Source organism: Lynx rufus, unplaced genomic scaffold, assembly GCF_022079265.1.
Source record: "Lynx rufus isolate CCGP_SWC_20201006 ecotype Redwood Valley unplaced genomic scaffold, mLynRuf1.p SCAF_5, whole genome shotgun sequence".
Taxonomy (NCBI): Eukaryota; Metazoa; Chordata; class Mammalia; order Carnivora; family Felidae; genus Lynx; species Lynx rufus.
Window position 1 is genome coordinate 148,167,510 of NW_025814867.1, and position 10,675 is coordinate 148,178,184.

The 10,675-nt window shown below is 48.6% G+C and overlaps 1 protein-coding gene across 1 annotated transcript; it reads right to left on the reverse strand.

The window, feature by feature from the left end:
- Positions 1 to 7,596: 7,596 nt before the first annotated feature.
- Positions 7,597 to 8,352, reverse strand: CUNH21orf140 (chromosome unknown C21orf140 homolog). The gene has a single exon (XM_047099191.1). It carries the CDS (start codon positions 8,350 to 8,352, stop codon positions 7,597 to 7,599), a length of 756 nt encoding a protein of 251 aa, XP_046955147.1.
- Positions 8,353 to 10,675: the final 2,323 nt, after the last annotated feature.

Sequence of the window (10,675 nt, forward strand, 5' to 3'; positions counted from 1 at the left end):
GAACCACAGGGCTCAGACCCACTTGTACGTGGGTTTTCTCCATAAATACAGTGCTGTCAATGTATTTTGCTTCTGGTTTTAACGTTTTTTTCCCCTAGCTTGCTTGAAGAACACATTGTATTTTTCCTTCCCTTCCCCTATGGTCTTCTGTTAAGTTTCTCGGATTGCACATGTGAGTGAATTCATACAATATTTGTCTCTCTCTGACTGACTTATTTCACTTAGCAGAATACCCTCTGGTGAAAATTAAGCTACAAACAGAGAGGGAGGCAAACCATAAGAGACTCTTACACACAGAGAACACCCTGAGGGTTGATGGGGGTGGGGGGGGTGGGGGACGGGGAAAATGGGAGACGGGCATTAAGGAGGGCACTTGTTGGGATGAGCACTGGCTGTCGTATGTAAGAGATGAATCCTAGGAATCTACTCCCGAAGCCAAGACTACACTGTATACACCGTACATCAGCTAACTTGACAAATTATTCAAAAATAAAATTGGAAGAAACCATTTTTAAAATTCATGGTCAGAAATGACATGTAACCATTTGCAGAATAAGAGCTGATATGAAAGATGAAGAGAAAAGAACCCATTGTATAATACATACACAACAGACGTGTTAATCAACTGTTTATGTCCATCAGTAAGACTTTTTGGTCAACGATAGGCTATTAGGTTTTACGAAGAATACAGGTGAATTTTTGACTACGCAGGGGATTGGCATCCTTAACCCCTGCATTCAAGGAGCAACTGTGTATTAATGGGTGTCCAGCCCCCTCTGGCCCAGATTGACAGAACTTCGAATTTTAAACCAGAGGGGTAAAAGGAATTCTATCGTTCTTAAATTTGACTGTGGTTACTGGATGCTCTTACCCACAATTTAGGAAGCAGCATTGCCATAGGATCAAATTCTAGGTACAGAATTGATTCTGACCCAACAAGCTACAGATCCCCAGAGTCCGTGTGGCCTGGGTCTCGTGGAGCACGAACAGACCCAGAACAGAAGTGGAATGCCCTAGGATTTCTGCGCCCTGGTCCCCACGTTCCCCGAGTTCCTCAGGTGGGGTCCAGAACTGACCCTGGGCCACGGCCAACCCTCCTGCCTTTGTCACGGTGCCCTCTCCAGCCCGGCAGGCGACCCACCCACCCTGGCCTGGGAACTCTGTCTCTGCTTCCTTCCCTCTCTGCGGGTCTAGGGCATCCCTGGCTTCCAGCACACGGGGTACCTCTGGGTACCTTTCCTCCCACGTGCACCCCCTGCTGGCTGCCTTCATCAATCCTAGGAGGGGGGCCGTAACCTTTTCCTGGAGAATCCCAATCTGCCCAACCAGATGGTCCACGTTTGTTTTAAACAGGTGCTTTCCTAGGGGACTGAAAACTGCTTTGGGAATTTGTGGAACATGGGGTTATGAAAACTGCTTATCTTGGAAAATTTGGTAGAGGGTGACCTAAGGATTGAACTGCTTAAATCATTCACCACACACAAAGTCAGTAGATGTATTGTTTGGTTTAAATAATTGGCGGGATGCAGGCTATGCGTGGATGAATGTAGGTGGACGGAGAGATCGGTGCCGCCCACAACCAGGACCCCAGCCGGTCTGCCGCGATCCAGCAGCTCTCCGACCTTAACTGTGAGTGGAGCCACAAGAAGACCCGCCCCCGGGCAGCCGGAAGAGGTTTCTGAGAGCGAAAACTGAAACCTACTCTCTCCCCGCAGGGGAGCTCCGGGACCCCTTACACAGATCCCATCTAATCTAACTTGTCCTAACACCTCTCTATTGGTTTCAAGCCGATAACATATCGGAAGCAGAAATGAAAAGGCTGTTAGGAGAAATGCCTCGGCACGAAAGAGGTGGTCTTTGTGAAGCGTACCGAGCCTGAGAAGTCACTGTACCATCACCTAGTGCCAGGCGACACAGTGGCCGACGGCCCCACACCGGGACCACTGCACGTTATGACTTTATGTTCACAAGGATGACCTTAGTCACTAAGAAAAGGCTCAACTACTTTGCTTATCGAGGCAGAGAGGCAGAGACATATATGATGTATTTCAGGAACTGAATAGTTCAAACGAAAATATCTTGAGTGTGTTAAAAAGCATCACCTCGGGGCGCCTGGGTGGCGCAGTCGGTTAAGCGTCCGACTTCAGCCAGGTCACGATCTCGCGGTCCGTGAGTTCGAGCCCCGCGTCGGGCTCTGGGCTGATGGCTCAGAGCCTGGAGCCTGTTTCCGATTCTGTGTCTCCCTCTCTCTCTGCCCCTCCCCCGTTCATGCTCTGTCTCTCTCTGTCCCAAAAATAAATAAACGTTGAAAAAAAAAAAATTTAAAAAGCATCACCTCTTCCCTGAAAAGTATCCAAATTCTCATCTCTGGGGAAACATAGCTGCCTAAATGATTCAGTCTCGACGATCTCTCTCTCTCTCTCTCTCTCTCTCTTTAATATTTATTTTTGAGATAGCACAAGGGGGGGAGGGCAAAGGGGGACAGAGGATGCAAAGTGGGCTCTGCACTGACAGCAACGAGCCCGATGAGGGGCTCGAACTCAGGAACCGGGAAATCACGACCTGAGACGAACTGGGACACTCCGCTGACTTCATCAGACCCCCGGGTGCCCTAGTCCCGATGGTTTCTAGATGCCTGGGCCTTGATGGCAGGGCGTCTCGCCTGACTTGATCACGTGGATGTTCCTCGACATCGCCTCTTGGGCGCCGGTCCCCGGTCGCCCCTGTGTGGGAGCGAAGCCGGGAGATAATGGAGAGGGTCTGGAGGGAAACAAGAATGCAGGATGGGTTCTCCAACGTGAGCACACACGAGAGGCAGTTTCAAATGCAGATTCCTGGGGCGCCTGGGGGGCTCAGTCAGTTAAGCGTCCGACTTCGGCTCAGGTCACGATCTCAGGTTCGTGGGTTCGAGCCCTGAATTGGGCTCTGTGCTGACAGCTCAGAACCTGGAGGCTGCTTCCAATTCTGCGTCTCCCTCTCTCTCTGCCCCTCCCCGACTCACACTCCATCTCTCTCTCTCTCTCTCTCTCTCTCTCAAAAATAAATAAGCATTTAAAAAATAAGAATAATTAAATTAAATTAAAAATAAAATCTTTAAAAAATATATTAGAGGGGCGCCTGGGTGGCTCAGTCGGTTAAGCTTCCAACTCTTGGTTTTGGCTCAGGTCATGATCTCACGGTTTCATGAGTTCGAGCCCCGCATCGGGCTCTGCAGAGCCCGATGCGGGGCTCCAACCCACGAACTGTGAGATCATGACCTGAGCCGAAGTCGGACACAACTGACTGAACCACCCAGGCGCCCCAAAAACATTTCTGAACGACACGTTAGTTACAAACAACTGGTTAGTTTTCAAATAATTGGCTCAATATTTTCCTTGTGTTTCCAGATGTTTGGGACTCTCTCTAATGTACTGATTGTACTTTTTTCAGATTCACAGCTTGCCCCATTGAATTAAAGCCGGAGGTAGCTCATCTGAAAACATAGCGAGCTGAGACCTTGAAAACTGTAGAATTGTCCTGTGATCCCCAACTTTGCACCAGGCTGAGTACCTCCCGGGAGGGGAGAGGAACCTCGGTAGCCTTGGGGGAAGGCAGGATTGACGGAAAAGTTTTTCTGAAAGGGGGAAGCTTGAGCTCCATCAGGGCTGAAGGAGACAGAGGAAGGGGGACCGGCTGTGCGAGGAAGCAGGGAGGGCCCGAGGAGGGGGGGTCATCTGGGGACCGGGCACTGAAGGCCTTGGAAGCCAGGGCGGTGGCCTCAGTTTCCCCTCCGGCTTGGCACAAGGCCTTCTGCTCCCAGCGTGGGAGGGGTGCTGCGTGCAGCGGGGAGAGCCCCCTGTGCCTTGCCCGTGAGGGGCCAGACTCCACAATCCCTTCTCCGTCTGCCTTCTCCCCTCGGACGGAGGCACCCTCCTCCCTGTTCCCCCGTGGCCTCTGTGGTGTCTCCCTGCTTCGGGGGCTCCAGTGGCTCAGCTGAGCTGGGAGAGGGGGCTGAGCTGCCAGCCGTCCGAGTAGCTGATCGAGGCAACAGGCTCCAAATGGAAGAGTTAAGCCTTTAACCACTTACTCTGAGGGTACCGGATGGCACCAGCAAGAGTCTAAAGCGAGGAGGAAGGGCCGGCCCGCCCCGTTCCGTTCCCCACCCCCCCCCCCCCCCCCCCGGTGCACCTGCCAGGGGTCAGGTGGATCCGCCCAGACGGAGAGCTGCTCCCTAAACAAAGGCTCTGGTAGTTTCAGGGCCCCCCGGGGTGTGGGTGGGAGGCCAGAGGGAAGGTCCTGGAGTGGAGAAGTCAGAGCGGGGCAAAGTGTCCCCAAGCCTTCCCCTTCCCTGCGAGGAGCCTGGAGACCCCACCGGGGGAGCCCCGAACGAAGGCGCCAGGCTGCGGGTGCAGATGTGTGACCTGTCAGTGCTCCCCCCACCGCCCCCCGCCTCCCGCCTCTGGAATGCTGATGCAGTGGCTTGTTCAGCAGCCATTTGGGACAATGAGGATGGAACCATGTTAGGACAGTGGAAGGACTCTGGGTTCTTGATGACCATGGATCCATCGTATTAGCCCTGAGCTGCCACCTTGGCACTTCTCGATTTTTCTGTGGTGGAGGTGGGGTACTTTCTTTTAAAAAAATTTGTTTTGTGTTTATTTATTTTTTGAGAGAGAGAGAGAGAGAGAGAATGCCTGAGCAAGGGAGGAGCAGAGAGAGAGAGAGAGACAGGGAGAGAGAGAATCCCAAGCAGGCTCCGTGCTGCCAGCACAGAGCCCAGTGCAGAGCTCGATCCCATGACCCGGGAGATCATGACCTGAGCCAAAATCAAGAGCCAGACACTTAACTGACTGAGCCACCCAGGAGCTCCCCGGGGTGCCTTCTCTGTTAAATCTCTGTGGGTTAGGTCTCCACTACTCGCAGCATGACCGAATCCTAACCAACCCACGAAGCCTGCTAGAGACGGGCGCGAAGGTTACTTGAGAAGATGTGGATTCTGCCTGACCTTCCTGTCACTACAGGTGTCCGTGCCCCTACGGGTGTCGGTTACCGCCTGGACTTGTCTTCATGGGCAGATGAACTTAAGGATCACTGCCCTGCCTATGTATAGGGTGACCGTCTAAACTGAGTGAGGTCAAGTACGTGAAAATGGTTTGTATGTCTAAAACGATCACACGTGGAAGGAGTCTGCACCTCCTGGGTAGGCCTTGGACCTTCCTCGGGTGGACAAGGCAGGATCCACTGGGCTCCAGCTCCATTTGCCTATTTGCTTTGGGGCTCATTTTAGGACAGACCGTTCCAACACACCACCTCCTTGGGAGTCACCATGGTCCATGGAGACGGAGCGGGGATGTGGTTGTGGGTGACGGTGAGGGCCGAAGAGGAATGGGACATCTCACCAGCCAACCTCTTAGCAAGACAGCAGCTCCACTGACCTCATGAAGTCTCTTCCGGAGGACTCGTCCACACACGCAGGGTTGCTGCGCCTCGTTACCTTACTGTTTGTTTCATTCAGGCGTAGCACGTGATCGGTCTCGAAGAGTCCTGGCTATGCTCACCATCCTCCCTGTCCTCCCCATCAGAAGAAACCTCTTATTACCATCAGCTGCCTAACCTATCACAGATGGTCTTAAAAGAAATGCCAGAGAACAAAGTTCCTTTGATCAAAGTATCTTCAGATGCGTCTACTCTCATTATGCCCTGGTGATGAAAAGCAGCAGGCATTTTCCCCAAAGAGTGGAAAGGAAATGAGGTCAGCAACATCAGGTCTAACCGTGGGCATCCTTGCTGGCCCTCAGCTTGGACTATAATAACAGGAGCTTCAGTTTATGGGGCACTCAGGAGGTGCCAGACATTGCTTGCGCTAAGAGTTTTAAAGCCCTCAACCCTAATTTACTAATGAGTTAACTGAGCCTCAGGGAAGTGAAGTAACTTGTCCAAAGTCCCCCAGGTTCATAAGCTGGAAACTCGAGATTCCACCTAGGTCTATCCGACTCCCAAAGCCCAGCGTACTTTCCATGACTTTCTGCCGGAAGTTTCCACGCTTAGTATTACGCAGCATTTCTTAATTATGCATCCAGTATTATGTAACTAACTTGCACATTAAAGGGGGTCCTTTTGATCTCTCTGGTTATACTGACGTCTCTTTCCCCTAAGTGCCTTCCTAATGATGAAACCAGGTCTCAAGGGAAGAGGACCCCAAACTCATCTTATTAGATCATTGTGGTATTCAAACAAAAATAGCGTCTGTTGGTTTATCTTGTTTGAGAACCTTAAAAGTCTTCCATTTTTCCCCTCTCACTGCAAAATAATGTGTTTTTGCAAGGCATTCTGCCTCTTGCTCAATTTTGTGTTGAAATATCTTTTTGTTGTGGGTGTCCACTTGGAGGCGGCTGCTTTGTCAGCTGGTGTCGCCTGGTGTCGCCATGTTGTGGGAGGGAAAAAAACGCCAAATACTCCGGGAACAAAGCCAAATATGGTGGTTAGGCATGTGGGCTTTAGACTCTGACTTCAAAACATCTCAATCTCCTCACCTGTAAAGAGGGGAAATGGTAGAACCTATCTGATGGGGTCATTATGGGATTAAATGAGTGCCCAGTAGTAGAGAGGCAGTGTGAATAATGGCTGTGCACATGATCTTTGGATTTGAATTTTAAAAAATTTTTTTATGTTTATTTTTGAGAGAAAGAGAGAGAGAGCACGAGCAGGGCAGTTGGCAGAGAGAGAGGGAGACACAGAATCCGAAGAAGGTTCCAGGCTCCGAGCCGTCAGCACGGACCCCGACGCGGGGCTTGAACACAGGAACCATGAGATCATGACCTGAGCTGAGGTCGGATGCTTAACCGACTGAGCCACCCAGGTGCCCGTGAACTCTTCATTTAAACCTTCACTCCTCCACCCCAGAGCAAGTTACATGATCTCTTGATTCTTGGAGGATTCTTGGATTAACGGGTTCCACAGACTCCTGTTCACTTCACCTGTTCACCCACCAACTCCTAGCTGAATCAATCCCTGGTACAGCTTTCCAGGTGCTTTATGGGACCACCAACTTACCTTGGAGCATCTGGATGGGTTTTCACCTCCTTGGAACCTCCTTGTCTCTCACTCAACCTCCAACACCTTTTTTTCGAGCAACGGGAAGCAAAAAGCCTGTTTAGCCACTGTCTGGACCACATCTCCTACTGATGGCAAACTGGTTCCCTGTAGATTGTTTTGGTGGCTCAAGCTGGTTGGCACACTATTTCAACCTTTTTGTGACCACACACTTGGTTCTTTTTCTTTCTGACCTAAAAGTTTCGACCACACAACCTTTAGCTCTGACCACCCCTGCTCCCCATCAAGCTCCTTTGGGCTTAGTTGTACTCCTCCCACTGACCAGCCCTCAAGATGGCCTTAACAAGACGGGAGTCGAGATCCCTAATTCACCAACAAGCTTTAATGGAACCTCCAGTAAACCTACAGCACTTGGCCAACACCCTTAGAAACCTCAGTCCTCACAGCATCCCTGTGAGGTCATTGTTGAAGTATCTTTGGCTGCAGTGGTCCCGAGTCGAGCCCAGCAGAGTTGGTAAAGACTGCCCGTAGCATGGTCCCAACCGCTTGTTAGAGGAATCACCCTTAAGAAAATTTACCAAGATAGTAGTTTTCCCATCTCCGCACTTTGTCGGTTAGTGTTTTCCATTTGCTTGGGTTTATCCTTTCGATCCCTTTGCTAATTAAATCTCTGACAAGTATGTACTGGTAAGAATAGACACTGTCAATGTACTGAAAGCAAAACTCCTTTCTGTTATTGATGATAAACCATTTCAAAGAAGACCAGGCTGAGTCTAAAGGGTTTAGGTAATTGTAAAGGGAAGGCAGAGAGAGTAGTTCGTGGCCACAGGACTTGGCTACCTCCGGGCAACACACAAGGCTCTTTAGGTTAATGACCGATGGGGCATGGATCTGGGCCTCTGGCTCTTTGTCTTCCTCTGGCTTCTTCTTGTCTTGCTGCCTTCTCTCTTTGACCACAATGGCGCACTTCCCGTAGGCCTTCCTCGCCACATCACAGAACTCAGAGAAGAGGCTGTCTTCCTGTTTGATGCATACCTCATCTCTAAGGAACGTCTGGTACTTCCAAGGCACCCATCCTTGACTACCACCAGCATGCACGATACACCAAGTTGGAGTTTGCATGAAACACCCATCACTGAAATCTTCTCCGGCGACAAGACTCTCGGCAATATTGGTTTCTCCAAAATATATGGTCTTAAATCCATCATTTTGCAGTGTTTTCAGCGTTTTCAAATATTGGAGGCATCGCCTCCTCTTGATGTTATCGAATGGATTTCTGGTAATGATGTTTCTTAAAAGAGGGTTTGCAAAGTGAGGCATGGTGTCTTCTCAAGTGTTTTCAAAAGCCTGCATGTCTCCATCTGTGCAGCTTTGGCAAGAGTGACATGATGACCTCACAAAGGGCTTTCTTACAGCGAGGCCAGTCACATAGATACACTGTGGATTTCAAAGCACCACGAAACACATACTGAGAACAATTTTCTTCTGGCTTATATGATATGGGAATGGGAAATGCGAACCACGAAAACATGTTTCTTTGACATCGCTTCTGCCATGGTCTGAGGCAGAGATTGGCAATCGTAGGAGTTCGCTAGAGCTGTTGTAACAACATACCAAAGACTGGCCAGCTTAACCAACAAAGTTATTTTCTCATGTTCCCGGAGGCTGGAAGTCCAAGATCAAAGTGTCAGCAGGTTTGGTTTCCTCTGAGGTCTCTCTCCGGGGCTGGTAGATGGCCGCTGTCTCACTGTGTCCTCACATGGCCTTTCTTCTGTGTGCGTGCATGTCTCTGGCCTAATTTCTTTATGATCTTTATGACTTCTTTATGTTGGATTAGGACCCACCCATATGACCTCATTTTACTTTAATCACCTCTTTAAAGACCCTCTTTCCAAACATAGTCACATTCTGAGGTACTGGGGACGGTTAGGGCTTTAACACATAATTTGCGGGACGGAGGGACACAACCCTAACCACAACAGTCCTTTAACGGTGATGAGCCAAATTTATGACGCCTTTCTGATGGGTTCATGAGGACAAAGAGGAATATTTACATTCATTCATCCATTCCAAATATATTTATTGAGCACCTACTAAGCACCGGGCATTGTGTCAGGAGCCAGTGGTACAGCCATGACACGTCCAGTGAGACCTGCCCATGTGTGTGGGTTAAGTCTGCATATGCATGGAGTTCACAGGTGGAAGAGGAAGGTATGGCAAATAGTACAAAAGAGTCAGTCTGCAAGCCTGTCTTTCATTGGCTGCCGGTTCTTGAGTGAATTCAGTAACCCATCTGGAAAGCACTTTTAATTTTATACACTCAAGGCAAAAGGACACTTTGCTTTAAATTCTAGCGGCCTCTTCAACTGCCTTTGTGTTTTCTTGTTCCCTTCCTTAGAGCTAAAGATGTTTCCTAAATGTGCAAAATAGAGTCCCTCAAATGACAATGTGGACGAGATGATTTATCAGGTCCTTCACTCAGTTGTTGAACAGAGGAGTGTTTCTCTTCCACCAGGGTTTTCTTGGGACTCAAGCTTAGGCAACCCTAGACAGTAAGATTATGCCAGCCTAGTGAAGTTAACACGAAGCGTGTGCTCTCTGGACAGCCTCTCAGAAACCAGGATCAGGGAGTTTGGGTTGGTAATTAGCCTGTGACCATTTTCTCTTTGGATTTTTCCAAAAAAAAAAAGTGGGGACTGTTTTTCAGACCAAATTTGATAGGAATGCCAAATATGTGGAACAGGAATGTGGCTGCTGTGGCTGAAATAATGGTGGTCCCAGAGTCACCCTGTTCAGCCACCCTCTCTCTCCCCTGTCCCAAGGTACCTTGTGCCCCGGAACAGCAGTGTGAGAGCACTATATAAAGCAATGAGGTCGATTCCAAGACAATTCTTTGCTTTTTTCATCCAATGTTTGGTTATGGATATGAGAAACATGTTCAGAAGTATAGAAGAGAATGTATCATATGTTATCTTCTGTGTAAATATATATGCATGAGTAAATGATAAATAGATATGCACATTTACTTGTATTTTCAAGTAGGATAAACAAAGGATGAACCAAATATAAATTAAAATTGCTTACCTATAAGTGGAGGGATAGAACAGGAGGAACAAAAAAACAGGAGACATTGGCTTTTTCGAATGTATCTTGTTTCATAGTTTTAACCAGAAAATGTAGACATTTTACATTTTTTGCAAACAAAAGGAAAAAAAGAAAACAAAGGATCTTGAAAATATGCAAATAAAGCTGAAACTAACAAACCTAACTGCTTCTCCTGTCAGTAACAGCAGCAACAACAAAATCACTAATCCCAGCAGCAATGTATACTTCTTTCTAAATATGAGACTATAATCTGACATGGGTTCATCTGTTGTGTTTCCTAAATTTCACACATGAGTGAAATCATATGATATTTGTCTTTCTCTGACTGACTTATTTCACTTAGCATAATACATTCTAGTTCCATCCACGTTGTTGCAACGATTAGAGGAATTGGAGGTCCTTTCGTTCTAGGGGAAGGAAATGTACAAGATGAGTTTGGGACATCTTGTCCAGCCTAAAAGCAAGGAAACCGTCAGAGACTACTAGGTTCTGTGGGAAGGACCCAAGAGTCAATTTGAAAAGTTCCCATGGGCTAAAA